The 18868-nt window shown below is 43.0% G+C and overlaps 1 protein-coding gene across 1 annotated transcript in view; it reads right to left on the reverse strand.

Moving 5' to 3' along the window:
• Positions 1–4238: 4238 nt before the first annotated feature.
• Positions 4239–18868, reverse strand: part of LOC143800810 (extracellular calcium-sensing receptor-like) — a 102381-nt gene continuing 87751 nt past the window's right edge. Inside the window, exon 6 of the mRNA XM_077281213.1 lies at positions 4239–5104. Coding sequence (XP_077137328.1) covers positions 4239–5104 — 866 coding nt within the window. The remainder of the gene's footprint in view (positions 5105–18868) is intronic.

Below are 18868 nucleotides of genomic sequence, written 5' to 3' on the forward strand. Positions count from 1 at the left end.
AAAAATTCTTCTTACAGCTACCGGAAGAAGCAGGCGGCGAAACGCGCGTCGGGGTGAGGGGACGCCAGAACAGACCACACATCAGGTAAATATCAACCTTTACTTTCTATTATACCACCCTAATCATCAGATACCAGAAGAAGGTTGTTGGCATATATATAATATGGAGACCATGCAGTGATTTATAAAGACAGATCGCCTTTTCCCTGTTTGTTAAACATAACACAGGATTATTGATGTGAACATAACCTGACTTTGGATATATTGAGTCTTGTTGGAATAAAAAGATGTGTAATATGTTTTCTGAATGGCTATTATTTGCAAAAAAAATATTAATACAATTATAACATATTTTGTATTTGATTGATAATATGGACGTTTTTTGTAGTAGATTATTAGATTGAATGTGGGGAATTTTTCTATTGCATTTTTTCTGGCATCCCCTAGATGGCATTTTGCTTTTTTTACTGTTGTTTATTGTCCTTTATTGGTTTGAATAAAAATGATTGATTTTATATTGTGTGGGATCTCTTCTTTGTCCCTAACATTAAATGATGTGGGATTTGATGGTTACAGCTAATGTAGCCAAATTCAATCCTATGTCCAAGGGCTTGAAGGCAGCACATTGATTTATACACTTGAAGTACAGTGAAATAAATCTAAGGTCTCGCTCACATGAGTGTAGATTCTCTCATGGGAGGATGAGAGCAGAAAATGTGCTTAAAATAATAATAATCATCATCATTATATCTCTTTCTTGTCTATTATTTCTAGAATACTGAAATATGTATAAACTTTGCACATACGGTAAGTGTGCCCACATTGCTCCTTCTCATCACAGAAGTTAAACTCATGAACAGGAGTTTTCACACACAAAAGCTGTTTTATGCATCATTTATTTATTTTTAGAACTTTTTGCAAATTATTTTTAGGCAAAAAATTGAAATATCAAACTATGATTAGTGTTACCTTTTGCTCTGTTCCTGTCATTTGGTATGTACTTGGATAAAAGCAGCGTTGTTGTTGTTTTTCTTTAGACCAAATTATGCCCTTGAATTTACAGTTTTTTCATGTGTTTGCCCAAAAGCTCAATAATTAAATATTATGCATAATAGAAACACATGGAAACACAATGCCCATACTGTACATTGTTGAACAAGTCTTATAACTGTCCGCTTTATAGGATGTGGCTGCTGCCTCCAATGATGAGACGAGTAATTGTCATGTGACATTAGGTAGCTAAGTACAGGGCTAACGAGTTGTCAATGATTTTTAAATGGGAAGCAGGAAGTGTGTTTACAATAATGAAATTAATAATAATACCCATTGTGTGTACAATATAAGAATTAGTACAAGAAGAAAATCCTTTCTCCATGACCTGATCACGAGATGGATGAAGAGAATAAAGTTCAGACATTATCTGATCACACAATAACATGTTTCGCAGAGTTTACCACTTCTTCAGACATGCTGATCATTGATCACTCGTCCCCATGAGTAAACTTGTCATTGTGAATGAGTTCTAATTCTCTATTGGCCACTTTGTAAAACTGCCACCAGAGTCTCAGAATTGCTTACACTCATTTTTTTGTAGGAATCCTAAGACATGCTCCCCCATCGACTGATCTCCGCCATCCCCTACTGAGGACAGTTTTAATTCCTCCAAGTCTTCCCTTGCATTGCCATTAAAACCAAAGGGGTAAAATGTGTCTCAGAATTCCTATAAATTATCTGCCTAGCAAGACGTGAGACTATGATGGTTGTATTTTAAGAAAATGGTAAACAAGGACAAACGAGGAAGCAGAATTATTGACAATAGGTACAGTTGTGTGAAAAAGTCTTTGTAACCTTCCTGATTTCCTATTATTTTGCATGTTTGTCTTATTATTAATGATTCTGCAACAAAATAAATTTAAATATTAGACAAAGACAATTACATAAGTAATCACAAAATGCAGTTCTTAAACGAAGGTCTTAATTATTAAGGGAAACGGAAAACCAAACCTAAAGGGCCCTGGTAAAAAGTGATGCCTCCCTTAAAACATAAATTAACTGTGGTTTAGCACATCTTTGGAAACCTGATATCAAATCCCCTAGCCACACCCAGGCATGATTACTGCCACGCCTGTTCTCAATCAAGAAATCACTTAAATAGGACGTGCCTGAGAAAGTGAAGTAGTTTGTCAGCTATTGCAAACACTTGATTGCAGTTGTTTAAGCTAAGGGTGACCCAAGCAGTTATTAGATTTTGGGGGCAATCACTTTTTCACGCAGGGGCCTAAAGCTTTGAATTTCTTTTTACTTTAATAATAAAGACCTTAATTTTAAAACTGCATTTTGGGTTTACTTGTGTTATCTTTGTCTAATATTTAAATGTGTTTAACACTTTTTCACACAGCTGTAGGTTTAGTATACAGTTGAAGTTTTACCAGAAGGGTCTTGTTAGGTTTTACAGAAAAAAAAACCTGTTTACCTATTTATAATAATTGAAAAGTGGCTAAAATTTATTCAAAAACCTATTTGATCACCCATGCAACATTTACACTTTTGCCACTTTTCAATATTCTGGGGGTTTAGTGAAGTGTTTATGTCATATTGGGCTATCTATGTATTGTAATCCCTTTCTGACATGTGACATACATGTTCATCATATGAGTGCTGTATGTAGAAAGTACTGTGGCTCGCTACACACATGGTGGATGGCAGCTATGTTTTATAGCCTGTATTTCCAGCTAGCAGCAGTGGCTGGAACAAATAAGGCATACATTTTGAGGTGCCATAATATTTTCAGAGTTTGCACCACTTTTGCCATTACCCCTTTGTGAAATTTTATCTGTAGTATATTTTTAAGATGTATGCAATATTAAAATGTACTATTTTTCATAATCAAATATTATTTGAGAAAATGAAAATGAAAAAAAAAAAAAAAAACTATAGTAGAACTTGTTTTTTTCAGCACTGCTCCACACTTGGAAATGTGCAGTACATTCTATAGTAAAATGAATGATATTGGTCCAAGCTCCAACTCATCCTGCAAAAAATGCCCTTTCATGGCTTTGTGGACGTGAAAAAAAATATTATTGGAAAAATTGGTGGAAAAAATATAAGGAACAAAAAGAATAAATGGCTGTATTGGAAAAGAGTTAAACGTGACAAATCCCCTCAATAACCTGCATGTAGTGCAGGAGCGGATGTACTATTGGTACAAGCTGTGCCACTGCTAGTTAGTTTGAGTATGGATTGTCAAGCGAGCATTGCTACCAAACAGGAGTTATCCATAGAATGAGGAGACTTAAGGCCAGGGATAGCAGGATCCTAAAGAAGAAGTGACTGACTAGACATAGTAGCTTTCAGGAGGAGTCATTCGTGGATAAGATGCTGAGTCATGAACTCGTGAGTTTTCAACACTGAAGGTAATGAACCTAAACAGGACTGAGTTGGCGGGACTGGTAGATTTAGGGCACCAGTAGTGGAAGAAATGTAGAATCGCTGAGCGAGTAGAGAGGATTGTGCCATTCAGGATGGGTTGTGATGATGTACGATGAAACAATGTGCCTGCAAAACCCTTGAGTAGAACTACAGAGGAACAATACTGGGTGAGAGGAAATGCTTTCTGCTGTAGATGAAACCACCATATGGCTTTGGGCCCACTATCCCTGCTATATAACCTTTGCCAAGTCATCATTCAGTAAAGACTTTATTTTTAAATAACAGTGTCTCCTTAATTGAACTATGGAAACTATGGTCCTAGCCAGCCCACACCTCCGGCAATATATAGCCTGCATGGGGTAAGGCCCTCACAGCACAAATCTACGAATCCAGCCAGGACCCACGCTTTCATGTAGAGTAGTGGGTTGCAAGAGGAGCCCTGAGCCGCTCTACATCTGCACAGAGACAGAAGAGATAAAAAGGCCCACTTCCACCTCCAAAGCAGGAGAAATTGTGCACCGTAGTGAGCTGTTTGACTGCAAGGTGCCCATGTATTGTTCTTGCACAGTAGCCCGCTTTTGTATGAGTTTGCAAATAATGTAATGCTACATTTTATTCTATGTACTGGGAAAATGCATGGACAACAGCAATTTTTCTCACCAGTAAGAGCAATTTCTGAACTCGGATACTTGGCGTTCAACTTAATATTTGTCTTGCTGGAACTAAAAAATAATTGTCAAGTCCAGACAATTCAGACAACTTACCTTTGTTATTCTGCTTTATTTTTCTAGTAAATAACTTGCTTTCATTTATGATTTTGCCAGTATGTTCCACAGCTTAGGTAAGAATATACAGATCACTATTCCATTTTCTGAAGCCCATATGGCAAATACTTCTACACTAACCATATTTTTTCCTTTACTGCTTACATAAGCCGGGATGGCACAGATCCAGACACTGAAGAACACCAGCATGCTGAAGGTGATGTGCTGGGCTTCATTGTAGATATCAGGTAATTTCCTCACCATGAAAGCCAGAATTAGACTCACCGCGGCCAGAAACCCCATATAACCCAACATGACATAGAAGGCCAGTCTTGAGCCCTCATTACATTGAATGGTGATCTTTCCAGGATATGAGTCAATGTTTAGCTCCTGAAATGGAGGAGAAAACAACAACCAGAGTATTGCATTCAGGACCTGAAGAGATGATAAGATCACCACTATAAAGTTAGGAAGTTTAACACCGAGCCATTTCCTCCAGGAGCTGCCAGGTGTGGTGGCTTTGAAGGCGATGCATACTGTGATGGTCTTGGCCAATATGGCTGACAATACAACAGTGAAGATGACTCCAAAGGAGACATGACGGAGCATACAAGTTATATCCACTGGTTTACCGATGAAGAGGAAAATACAGAGCAAACTGAGCTGAAGAGAAACAAGGATAAGAAAGCTGAGGTTCCGATTATTAGCTCTGACAACAGGAGTATTCCGGAAAAATGTAAATATTCCGATTAGTAATATAATTGTAGTAGAAGATAAAACAAACAAGAATAAGAAGACATAGGCGACTACATCAGTGTCATAAGAGAGAAACTCAATAACTTTAGGGACGCACTTGTCTCTTTTCTCATTTGGCCATTCGGTGTAAAAACACTTTTCACAGTTTTCAGCATCTGAAATATAGAAATGTGATAGAAAATTATTAGAAAAGCAAAATAAAAATATTAAAAAATGTCATCTATAACATAATAACAATGCTATATTTGGCCTTAAAGACATTGTCTACTACTCAGACAACCTCTTCTCATTTACTTTATTCACCTATGTAAAACAAAAAGCAGCCTGTTCTCACCTCTAGTCTTAGTGGCACTGCAGGAATATCAGGTGTCATGGGGCTCTCATGACATCTTTATATCAAGAGAGCCCTGCAGTCTCAATAGACCTCCACGAATAATAAAAATGTCCCCTGAGTCTCCTCATTTACTGTAATAATGCCATTTTAGTCCCCCATGCACATATATAATGTCACCTGAGACCCAGGTGTACATATCCCCTATACACATTATGAAGCCCCCCCACAGCTCCCCTATACACAGCATGATGCCCCCATAGCTCCCCTATACACGTTGAGATGTTCTTATAGCTCTCCAATCCACAGGATAATTCTGTTACAGCTCTCATACTGTCCCCACAGTTACACTTCACATTGTATGAGGTCCTCATATCATCCTTGTACACAGTATGATGGCACCCAAAGGCTTCCCATCTGTAATGCCACAACTTCCCCCTTAAGTAAAGTTTGATATCACCATAGCTCCCCTATGCACAGTATGTTGTCACTACAGGACCCCTATTGTTAGGGATGGTGGATTGCACTAAATAAAATTAATAATAAAGTGCAATCGCAACCTGGGTCCACCATGCATAGATGTATAACTGCTGCTAGAAAGCAATGATGGATCACACAGCGAGCGATTGCTTGAACACACAGAGTTAACGCCACTCAGTGTGAACAGGAGATTGAGTTCCAAGCTATATTACTCCTCAGAGAGGAACAGCACAAACAAGTACAGAGTGCTATGTCCAGTTAAACGTCACTGAACAAGCACATGGACTGACCTCACAATGCAACTGAGCCATGTCACTCGCACACAGAAATGAAATAGATGCTCTGCAGCTGAGCTGTGTCACTCGCACACAGAAACTAAAGAGATGCTCTGCAGCTGAGCTGTGTCACTCACACACAGAAACTAAAGAGATGCTCTGCAGCTGAGCTGTGTCACTCGCACACAGGAGCAAAGCAGATGCTGAGCATAGTACCCTGACTAGGGTTTTCCTTGTACTGGAACTTTACTGTTCTAAACGCACACTTGTAGGAACTAGATTCTAAGCCAAAAGTTAATTGCCCCCACTGATGCTAGCTGCATGCCTACATGTACAGTCCCAAGGCTAGACAGACACACAACACATGCAGACAGAGTGGTAGAGTATCCACTGGCAACAACCACACATGAATGACACTAGCGCACCGGCATGCGCCCCTGACAACTTTTTATACATTAGACTTATGTCCAAACGGACAGGACCTTGCCCGTGGACCAATCCAGTGCTGCCACATAACCAGAGTAGCTGACGTCCGACCACCAATGAGAAGACGCCACCTCCGGACATGCTCAATAAGGTGTTTTCTGGACTCAGACTCCAGAGCGTCAGGCTTCAGCTGCCTATCGCTGGTTGCTATGGACTTGACTGGAGAGCCAGCAGTAACCAAACGAATACTGTGAGCCTGAGCAAGACGCTGGGACTGACGTCCATGTTGAGCAGCACCTGCAGTGGCCGAGTCTGAATGGGAGACCACAGAGGCAGATAAGGCTTGGAATCCATCCTGTGCAGTGGGAAGATCCCGATGCCTAACACGTATAAACAGTATAATGTCCACACTTTTCACTTTAAGTTGAAATCACCCCTATACACATAATAAAGCCCTCCTCGCACTATGATGCCCCCGACAGCTTACTATTCGCAATATATAGCCCACATACTATATAAGTCTAGACCTAGACCTCACACAAAATAATGCCTGTGTAGCTTATCTATGCATATAGGTCTCTTTTACACAGTATGATTCCTGCCCCATAGCTCCCAAGTATTAATATATAAAAAAAGAACATATACTCACGCAACTCTCGATACTGGAGAGTCGGCAGGCAGACAGCAGTAAACTATGACCAAATCAATGCAGTGATGTCTCCTCATTGGTGCATGCAAAGATGTCAGAGTCCCAGTGCAAAGACACGCTGCCTTTCTGTAATTCTCAGGCCTAAAGCGACTTGCGCCATACATATCAAAGAACCATACATGTCACTTTACTCTACCATTGAATTTATCTATATCAATCTGCTGTACATAGTGTTGAGCATTCCGATACCGCAAGTATTGGGTATCGGCCGATACTTGCGGGTATCGGAATTCCGATACCGAGATCCGATACTTTTGTGGTATCGGGTATCGGTATCGAAACAACATTAATGTGTAAAATAAAGAATTAAAATAAAAAAATATTGCTATACTCACCTCTCCGACGCAGCCTGGACCTCACCGAGGGAACTGGCAGCGTTCTTTGCTTAAAATGCACGCGTTTACTTCCTTCCGTGACGTCACGGCTTGTGATTGGTCGCGTGCCGCCCATGTGGCCGCGACGCGACCAATCACAGCAAGCCGTGACGTAATTTTCAGGTCCTCAATGCCTAATTCTAGGCATTCAGGATTTTAAAATTACGTTCCGGCTTGTGATCGGTCGCGTCACGGTCACATGGGCGACGCGACCAATCACAAGCCGTGACGTCACGGGAGGCAGGAAACGCGCGCGTTTTAAAATTACGTCACGGCTTGTGATTGGTTGCGTGCCGCCCATGTGACCGCGACGCGACCAATCACAGCAAGCCGTGACGTAATTTCAGGTCCTGAAAATTACGTCACGGCTTGCTGTGATTGGTCGCGTCGCGGTCACATGAGCGGCACGCGACCAATCACAAGCCGTGACGTCACGGAAGGAAGTAAACACGCGCATTTTAAGCAAAGAACGCTGCCGGTTCCCTCAGTGAGGTCCAGGCTGCGTCGGAGAGGTGAGTATAGCAATATTTTTTATTTTAATTCTTTCTTTTACACATTAATATGGATCCCAGGGCCTGAAGGAGAGTTTCCTCTCCTTCAGACCCTGGGAACCATCAGGGATACCGTCCGATACTTGAGTCCCATTGACTTGTATTGGTATCGGGTATCGGTATCGGATTAGATCCGATACTTTGCCGGTATCGGCCGATACTTTCCGATACCGATACTTTCAAGTATCGGACGGTATCGCTCAACACTAGCTGTACACACTGTTATGACTTAAAAGTAGCTGATGCCCCCCACTCTGTAGCTAAACTATTGGGATAACCCCTTTAACCCCTTTCCTCCATTGCCAATTTCCCCTTCTTTTAAGAGCCATAAAGTTTAGATTTATTCATCAAAGCAGTAATTTAAGGACTTGTTTGATGTGAGACAAATTGTACTTTTTAATTTTACCACGTGATGCACTGGAAAGCAGGAAAAAATCTAACTGTTAAAAGTAAAAAAAAATGCAATTGCACAATTTTATTGGGTGAAGGGCTTATTTACCATTTTCACTGTACAGTAAAACTGAAGTAGCAATATGATTCTTGAGGTCGGTATTATTAGTAGAAACCAAACATGAATAGTTTCTTTTTAAGTGGTGAAAAAAAAATTGAAAATTTGTGGAAGTTAGTGTTCATCAAGTTCAACTCGAGTTCTCTCTCTCTCTCCACTTTTTTGAGTCCCCTTTCAGGACTTGAATCTGTGGTCCTTTAATCAATTGTTTTTTTATAGGATATTTTTACAGTATTGCAATATGTAAAGTAAATGACAGTCTGCTAAGACTCCAATGGCTGGGCTTTACAGTAATATTAAGATGGTAGCTATGCAGACCTTTGGTGGGGATACACCCAATTTAGAGCAGGGGTCTCAAACTTAGCCAGGTAAATGGACAGCACACAGTACAAAATTGAATATGATGGGACAAGATGATGTTTTCAATTCTACAATTTTTGTTCTATGACTTTTTGATAATTTTTTACCATTTTTGTCATTTTTTAATGGCGTTTATCACATGTTATGGAACAAGTTTTCTTTTTTTTACTTCAGTTTTTACATTAAACATCATTTTTTGCTAGCAAAATCTTTTATTTTGAATTTCTTTTTAATTTATAAGATTTTTTTTCTTTTTTGTGGAAGTTGAGGAGGACATAAATTTTACAATAATAAGATTCTACATTTTTCAAAAAGAATAAAGGGAACACTTAAACAACAGAATATAACTCCAAATAAATCAAACTTCTGTGAAATTAAACTGTCCACTTAGGAAGCAACACTGATGGACTATCAATTTCACATGCTGTTGTACAAATGGAATAGACAACAGATGGAAATTATTGGCAATTATCAAGACACCCTCAAAAAAGGAGTGGTTCTGCAGGTGGGGATCACAGACCACATCTCAGTACCAATGCTTTCTGGCTGATGTTTTGGTCACTTTTGAATGTTGGTTGTGCTTTCACACTCGGGGTAGCATGAGACGGACTTTACAACCCACATAAGTGGCTCAGGTAGTGCAGCTCATCCAGGATGGCACATCAATGCGAGCTGTGTCAAGAACATTTGCTGTGTCTGTCAGCGTAGTGTCCAGAGGCTGGAAGCGCTACCAGGAGACAGGCCAGTACACCAAGAGATATCAAGGGGGCCATAGGAGGGCAACAACCCAGCAGCAGGATAGCTACCTCCACCTTTGTGCAAGGAGGAACAGGAGGAGCACTGCCAGAGCTCTGCAAAATGACCTCCAGCAGGCCACAAATGTGCATGTATCTGCACAAATAGTTAGAAACCGACTCCATAAGGATGGTCTGAGTGCCTGACATCCACAGATGGGAGTTGTGCTCACAGCCCAACACCGTGCAGGATGCTTGGCATTTGCCCCAGAAAACCAGGATTGGAAAATTCACCACTGGCGCCCTGTGCTCTTCACAGATGAAAGCAGGTTCACACTGAGCACATATGACAGATATGACAGAGTCTGGAGATGCTGTGGAGAGTGATCTGCTGCCTGCAACATCCTTCAGCATGACCGGTTTGGCAGTGGGTCAGTAATGGTGTTGAGTGACATTTCTTCGGAGGGCCGCACAGCCCTCCATGTGCTCGCCAGAGGTAGCCTGACTGCCATTAGGTACCCAGATGAGATCCTCAGACCCTTTGTGAGACCATATGCTGGTGCGGTTGGCCCGGGGTTCCTATTAATGCAGGACAATGCCAGACCACATGTGGCTAGAGTGTGTCAGCAGTTCCTGCAAGATGAAGGCATTGAAGCTATGGACTGGCCCGCCCGTTCCCCAGACCTGAATCTGATTGGGCACATCTGGGACATCATGTCTTGCTCCATCCACCAACATCATGTTGCACCACAGACTGTCAAGGAGTTGGCGGAGGCTTTAGTCCAGGTCTGGGAGGAGATTCCTCAGGAGACCATCTGCCACCTCATCAGGAGCATGCTCAGGCATTGTACAGTAGGGAGGTCATACAGGCACGTGGAGGCCACACACTACTGAGCATTAGAGTTGAGCGACTTTTACTTTTTTCGGATCGAGTTGGGTTTCGCGAAACCCGACTTTGTCAAAAGTCGGGTCGGGTGAAATAAGCCGATTATTGCAAAAAGTCGGTGGCTGACTGAAACACGAAACCCAATGCAAGTCAATGGGGAATCAAAGTCGGCAGTGAGTGGAGGACAGGAAAACACCTACAGTGCCCATTTTAATGCCAAAAACATCAATTCTTATTGCTTAAACTTGTCAATCTTAATTTACTTTATAATAATAGTTAGGCATTGAAAACTGGGGGTCATTTGGCTAAAGTTGTGGGGGGGTAGGGCTGGCTCAAGATTTTCGTGGGCCCAGGAAACGCGGAATACATCACGGCGGTGGAGCAGGGAGAGGTAAGTATTTCAACTTTGCAAGTGCTGTGATCCTGAGCAAGCGGGGGGGCCCACTCGTTGGCACTGGCACAGGGCCCCTCATAGCACGGCGGTGTGTTTGACGGTGGGTAGCACCTCCCACTGGCAGAGACACTTTTGCGTACTATGAGGGACCCTGTGCCAATGTTGTTGCCAATGAGTATGCCCCCCCACCTGATGAAGGAACCTGCACTTTCATCTGCACCTTCCTCTTTGTCCCCGTGTAAGGTGGTATGGTATGCGGAAAGGGGAACCTGACTTTCAGCAGGGTCAGATTCTGGCTGTGTAGAGTGCAAGGGGAATGTAGTGGTCTGGGTCAATGTACCAGCAGACTTATCTAGCAGTGGCTGGGCAATGGGCAGGATGAGGAGGAAACACAGATATAGGCCCAAATAATAAAGTAGGCTAAATGCAGTTCAAATGTGGTAACAGGAATAACCAGGCAGCATTGCTTTGTTCAGTGGAGGAAAACTGTAATGAGTGGCAGATACAGTTAGTAGGCCCAAATAATAAAGTAGGCTAAATGCAGTTCAAATGTGGTAACAGGACTAACAGGTGGCATTGCTTTGTTCAGTGGAGGAAAACTGTAATGAGTGGCAGACACAGTTAGTAGGCCCAAATAATAAAGTAGGCTAAATGTGGTTCAAATGTGGTAACAGGACTAAACAGGCGGCATTGCTTTGTTCAATGGAGGAAACTGTAATGAGTGGCAGACACAGTTAGTAGGCACAAATAATAAAGTGGGCTAAATGTCTGCCAAAAAATTGTTCATAAATAAACAGGTGGCATAGGTAGGTACAGGGGTGGGCTCCTCTGCTGAGTAGCAGACAGTGGTAGTAGGCGCAAAGTATTAACTGGTCTAAATGTAGGCCAGGGCCTCTGTATATTTTAACTATCATCTATCATTTCAACAAATTTGTATTGGCAGTGCCATTGAAGGATTTAACAGCACAAACTACACAGTGGTGGAGCAGGGAGAGGTAAGTATTGCAAGTGGTAGAGCACTGTTCGAGCTGGGGGGGAACACTCTCGTGGGCGGCGGTACTGGCACAGGGTCCCTCATATTACGATGATGTGTCTGACATTCGTTGTGCACCACCACCGTCAGAGACACTTCATTGTACTATGAGGGACCCTGCGCCAGTGCCATCGCCCAAGAGTGGGCCCACCCACCTGTCCAGGCAAATGGCACTTGCACGGGTGCTTGAGCCAGGCGGTGACCACGGCCCTGTGGGGGGGAGTCAGCCCATTTAGGGAGGTATAAAAATGGCCTATGGTGGACATTCAGCAGCTGCAAATGGAGGAATTGGAGAAGTCAGAAAGAGAAGGCAGATAAGGGAGCCTTCAAGGCCTTGTGTAGCCAGACAATGATGCTGGCTCAACACCTCCAGCCTTAGGTGCTATTGTGCTTTTGCCACTACCACCAGATGCACCACCACCATCACCACCATCAGTATCAGCTGGCAACCACCGCCCATGGGCTCTTCCATCAGACTTCCTCATTTTTTGGAAAATCTAATTATCTCAGGACAAGTATGGCAGCAATAAAAAGGACTGCTGCACACAAAAGTGTGGACAAATAAACAAGATAACTGTGCAGAAAGGAGCAACAGGATTTTTGCTTTTAAAAAAGCAGTTGGTTTGCACGGCAGCATGCAAACAGAAATGCAGCTATCAGGGAGCCTTATAAGGCAGCCTAATAAGCTACAGAGCTGATGCACAAAAATCTAGCCTCCACTGTCCCTGCAAAAAAAAGGTGGTGTTGGACAGTGGAAATTGCTACAGCACAAGTGGTTTGAGGGTTAATGTTCCCTCCCTAACTATATCCCTTCTTCTGACGAAGCTGCAGCAACGTCTCCCTACGCTAAGATCGGCAGAAGTAAGATGGTGGTCGGCATGCACGCCCCTTTATAGCCCCTGTGATGCCACAGAAAGCAAGCCAATCACTGTCATGCCCTTCTCTAACATGGTGGGGACCGAGACCTATGTCATCATGCTGCCCACACTCTGCGTCCTCCTTCATTGGCTGAGAAATGGCGCTGAAAGCGTCATACGAAAAGTGACTTTTGCGCGCAGATCGCCGACCTCATGGCGGATCCCACACTAGGATCGGGTCGAGTTTCATGAAACCCGACTTTGCCGAAAGTCGGCGATTTTTGAATTTGTCCGATCCGTTTCGCTCAACCCTACGGCACCATCTTTTTCTTGCCATGAGGCATTTCCACTGAATTTGCGTCAGCCTGTAATTTGATTTTCCACTTTGATTTTGAGTATCATTCCAAATCCAGACCTCCGTGGGATATTCATTTTGATTTACATTGATAATTGTTATGTTTTATTGTTCTGAACACATTCTACTATGCAATGAATAAAAATTTGCAACTGGAATATTTCATTCAGAGATATCTGGGATGTGGCATTTTAGTGTTCTCTTTATTTTTTTGAGCAGTATATATTACTTTTTATCATTGCTTTCAGCAACTGATAATTTGCCAATATTTGCCTGACTTTAAACTTTCCATTTAATATTTTAATAAAAGGTTATATTGACGTTATGTATAAATTAAAACAAAATGAAAAACCATGGCATAAATTCTGCAAAAGTTTGGATTATTTCTATAATAGACCAATAACTAAGTAGATCTGTATAATTACAAATTTCTTTTCATGTATTTGGAATTATTCAACTGACTTATAGAACTCCTTTATAATATCTTTGTAGAACAATATTTTTGTACTTCTTCATTTATATCAATGTGTAATAGTGACTTTATTAAACCATGTAAATTATAGTCTTATCATAAATAGTTATATCTATAAGAAAGTGCTGCATTTTCACAGTAGCTCAGGGTATGAATACATCTTCCAGGCAAAGTAGCCTCGATAATAAAATCATAGAATCATAGAATGTTAGAGTTGAAAGGAACTATACCGTCCAAGACAGTTTTTCTGTCGAGCCTCTGTCTGAAGATCATCACAATTAGACTTATTTTATTATTTTAGCCATTTAATAATGGTTAGCTAGTAAATTGAGGTGAGCAGATTTTTAAAACTCTGAATTTGACAGCTTCCTCAATTTTTTTTTATTTGATTTACAGTGAATACATTCTCATGAATCTCAATACTAGAAAGTTTGCAATTGCAGGAGAGAGAGAGGACCCCACTAACCATAAGAGCTTACACTCTACAGGAGAGAGAGGACCCCACTGGCCATAATAGCTTACACTCTACAGGAGAGAGAGGACCCCACTGACCATAAGAGCTTACACTCTACAGGAGAGAGAGGACCCCAGTGACCATAAGAGGTTACACTCTACAGGAGAGAGAGGACCCCACTGACCATAAGAGCTTACACTCAACAGGAGAGAGAGGACCCAACTGACCATAAGAACTTACACTCTACAGGAGAGGACCCCAATGACCAAAAGAGCTTACACTCTACAGGAGAGAGAGGACCCCACTGTCCCTAAGAGCTTACACTCTACAGGAGAGAGAGGACCCCACTGACCATAAGAGCTTACACTCTACAGGAGATAGAGAGGACCCCACTGACCATAAGAGCTTACACTGTCATGATTCCCCAATGGCATGGGAACATCAGAAACACAAAAATAACAGACTAGCTCTCGGGTGATGGAAACTCAAGCTAACCGTGACCTAAATCTACCACACAACTAACAGTAGCCAGGGAGCATTCCTACGGCTGCCTAAATGCCACGCGCCAGCCGGAGAACTAACTACGCCTGGAAGAGGAAGGAACAGACCTGGCTTACCTCTAGAGAAATTCCCCAAAGATGATAGTAGCCCCCACATATATTAACGGTGAGTTCAGAGGAAAAGACATACACAGTATGAAGGTAGATTTAGCAAAGCGAGGTCCACTTACTAGATAGAGGAAGGATACAAAAAAGGACTTCACGGTCAGCTGAAAAACCCTTTCAAAAACCCATCCTGAAATTACTTTAAGACTCCTGTGTCAACTCATGACACAGGAGTGGCAATTTCAGTCCACAAGAGCTTCCAGTAACAGGAAATGACAAAACTGTAAACTGGACAAGAAATACAAAACAATAAGGACAAGAGTCCACTTAGCTGATCAGCAGACTAGTAGCAGGAACATGCAACTGAATGACTCAGGTTACAATGATGACCGGCAAGGAAGTGACTGGAGAGCAAGGCTAAATAGGGAACTCCCAAAACTGATGGAAGCAGGTGAGCTGAGGCAGAAAAGCACACACAAGTCTTCAGTACCACCAGCCACCACCAGGGGAGCCCAAAAAGCGGATCACAACAGTACCCCCCCCTTAAGGAGGGGGCACCGAACCCTCACAAGAACCGCCAGGGCGACCTGGATGAGCCCTATGAAAGGCACAAACCAAATCCGAGGCATGAACATCAGAGGCAGTTACCCAAGAATTATCTTCCTGACCATAGCCCTTCCATTTAACCAGATACTGGAGTCTCCGCCTGGAAATACGGGAGTCCAAGATCTTCTCTATAATGTACTCCAATTCACCCTCAACCAGCACAGGAGCAGGAGGCTCAGCAGAAGGAACCACCGGCACCTCGTATCTCCGCAACAACGACCGATGGAACACATTATGGATAGCGAAAGATGCCGGAAGGTCCAAACGAAAGGAAACAGGGTTAATAATCTCCAAAATCCTATAGGGACCGATGAACCGAGGCTTAAATTTAGGAGAAGAAACCCTCATTGGGACAAAACGGGAAGACAACCACACCAAGTCCCCAACACGAAGGCGAGGACCAACCCGACGCTGGCAGTTAGCAAACCGCTGAGTCCTCTCCTGGGACAAATTCAAATTGTCCACCACTTGTTCCCAAATCCGATACAACCGATCTACCACAGAATCTACTCCAGGACAATCCGAAGACTCCACCTGACCAGAAGAAAAACGGGGATGAAACCCCGAATTGCAAAAGAAAGGAGAAACCAAAGTGGCCGAACTAGCCCGATTATTAAGAGCAAACTCCGCCAACGGCAAAAAGGCAACCCAATCATCCTGATCCGCAGACACAAAACACCTCAAATACGTCTCCAAAGTTTGATTAGTTCGCTCCGTCTGGCCATTAGTCTGAGGATGGAAGGCAGACGAAAAAGACAAATCAATGCCCAACCTGGCACAGAATGCCCGCCAAAATCTAGAAACGAACTGGGTACCCCTATCAGAAATGATATTTTCAGGAATACCATGCAAGCGAACCACATTTTGAAAAAACAAAGGAACCAACTCAGACGAGGAAGGCAACTTAGGCAATGGCACCAAATGAACCATCTTAGAAAAACGGTCACACACCACCTAGATAACAGACATCCTCTGAGAGACAGGAAGATCAGAAATAAAGTCCATCGAGATGTGCGTCCAAGGCCTCTTCGGAATAGGCAAGGGCAACAACAACCCGCTAGCCCTAAAACAACAAGGCTTGGCCCGAGCACACACATCACAAGACTGCACAAAAACACGCACATCTCGAGACAGAGATGGCCACCAGAAGGATCTAGCCACCAAATCCCTGGTACCAAAAATTCCAGGATGACCCGCCAGCGTAGAAGAATGAACCTCCGAGATGACTCTACTGGTCCAATCATCAGGAACAAACAGTCTACCAGGTGGACAGCGATCAGGTCTATCCGCCTGAAACTCTTGCAAAGCACGTCGCAGATCTGGGGAAATAGCGGATAATATCACCCCATCCTTAAGGATACCAGTAGGTTCCGAATCACCAGGGGAATCAGGCTCAAAACTCCTAGAAAGGGCATCCGCCTTCACATTCTTAGAACCTGGTAGATATGAGACCACAAAATTAAACCGAGAGAAAAACAATGACCAGCGCGCCTGTCTAGGATTCAGGCGCCTGGCAGACTCAAGATAAATCAGATTCTTGTGATCAGTCAAAACCACCACCTGATGTCTAGCACCCTCAAGCCAATGACGCCACTCCTCAAATGCCCACTTCATGGCCAAAAGCTCCCGATTACCGACATCATAATTTCTTTCGGCGGCAGAAAATTTTCGAGAAAAGAACGCACAAGGTCTCATCACTGAGCAATCGGAACTTTTCTGCGACAAAACCGCCCCCGCTCCGATCTCGGAAGCATCGACCTCAACCTGAAAGGGGAGAGAGACATCGGGCTGGCGCAACACAGGGGCAGACGAAAAGCGGCGCTTAAGTTCCCGAAAGGCCTCCACAGCGGCAGAGGACCAATTGGCAACATCAGCACCCTTCTTAGTCAAATCCGTAAGAGGCTTAGCAACACCAGAAAAAACAGTTATAAATCGACGATAAAAATTAGCAAAGCCCAAGAACTTCTGAAGACCCTTTAGAGAAGTAGGCTGTGTCCAGTCACAAATAGCCCGAACCTTGACAGGGTCCATCTCAACAGAAGAAGGGGAAAAAATGTACCCCAAAAAGGAAATTTTCTGAACCCCAAAAACACACTTAGAACCCTTTACACACAGAGAATTCTCCCGCAAGACCTGAAAAACCCTCCTGACCTGCTGAACATGAGACTCCCAGTCCTCAGAAAAAATCAAAATATCGTCCAAATACACAATCATAAATTTATCCAGATACTCACGGAAAATATCATGCATAAAGGACTGAAAAACTGAAGGTGCATTAGAAAGGCCGAAAGGCATTACTAAATACTCAAAGTGGCCCTCAGGCGTATTAAATGCGGTTTTCCACTCATCCCCTTGCTTTATTCGCACCAAATTATACGCCCCACGGAGATCAATCTTGGAGAACCACTTAGCCCCCCTTATGCGAGCAAACAAATCAGTAAGCAGCGGCAACGGATACTGATATTTGACAGTAATTTTATTCAGGAGTCGATAATCAATACAAGGCCTCAGCGAGCCATCCTTTTTAGAGACAAAGAAAAACCCAGCTCCTAAAGGTGATGAAGAAGGACGAATATGTCCCTTTTCCAGGGACTCCTTAACATACTCTCGCATGGCAGCATGCTCAGGTACAGATAGGTTAAACAAACGACCCTTTGGAAATTTACTGCCTGGAATCAGATCTATGGCGCAATCACACTCTCTGTGGGGAGGGAGAGAACCAATTTTAGGCTCTTCAAAAATATCCCCAAAATCCGACAAAAATGCCGGAATCTCAGAGGGAATAGATGACGAGATAGGAACCAAAGGTATGTCCCCATGAGCCCCCCGACATCCCCAGCTTAACACAGACATAGTTTTCCAGTCCAGTACTGGGTTATGAGATTGTAACCATGGTAATCCAAGCACTAAAACATCATGTAAATTATGCAGCACGAGGAAGCGAATCATCTCCTGATGATCTGGAGTCATACGCATAGTCACTTGCGTCCAGAACTGTGGTCTATTACAAGCCAGAGGTGTAGAATCAATACCCTTCAGAGGTATAGGAACTTCCAGAGGCTCCAAATCAAACCCACAGCGCCTGGCGAAGGACCAATCCATGAGACTCAGAGCGGCGCCAGAGTCCACATAGGCATCCACGGTAATAACTGATAATGAACAAATCAGAGTTACAGACAGAAGAAATTTAGACTGTAAAGTGCCAATAGAAACAGACTTGTCAACCTTCCTAGTACGTTTAGAGCATGCTGATATAACATGCGCGGAATCACCACAGTAGAAGCACAAGCCATTTTTGCGCCTATAATTCTGCCGCTCGCTTCTTGACAGAATTCTGTCACATTGCATTTTCTCTGGCGTCCCTTCAGAAGATACCGCCAAATGGTGCACGGGTTTGCGCTCCCGCAAACGCCGATCAATCTGAATCGCCATTGTCATGGACTCATTCAGACCTGTGGGCGTAGGAAACCCCACCATGACATCCTTAACGGCATCAGAAAGGCCCTCTC

Source organism: Ranitomeya variabilis, chromosome 1 (genome assembly GCF_051348905.1).
Source record: "Ranitomeya variabilis isolate aRanVar5 chromosome 1, aRanVar5.hap1, whole genome shotgun sequence".
Lineage (NCBI taxonomy): Eukaryota > Metazoa > Chordata > Amphibia > Anura > Dendrobatidae > Ranitomeya > Ranitomeya variabilis.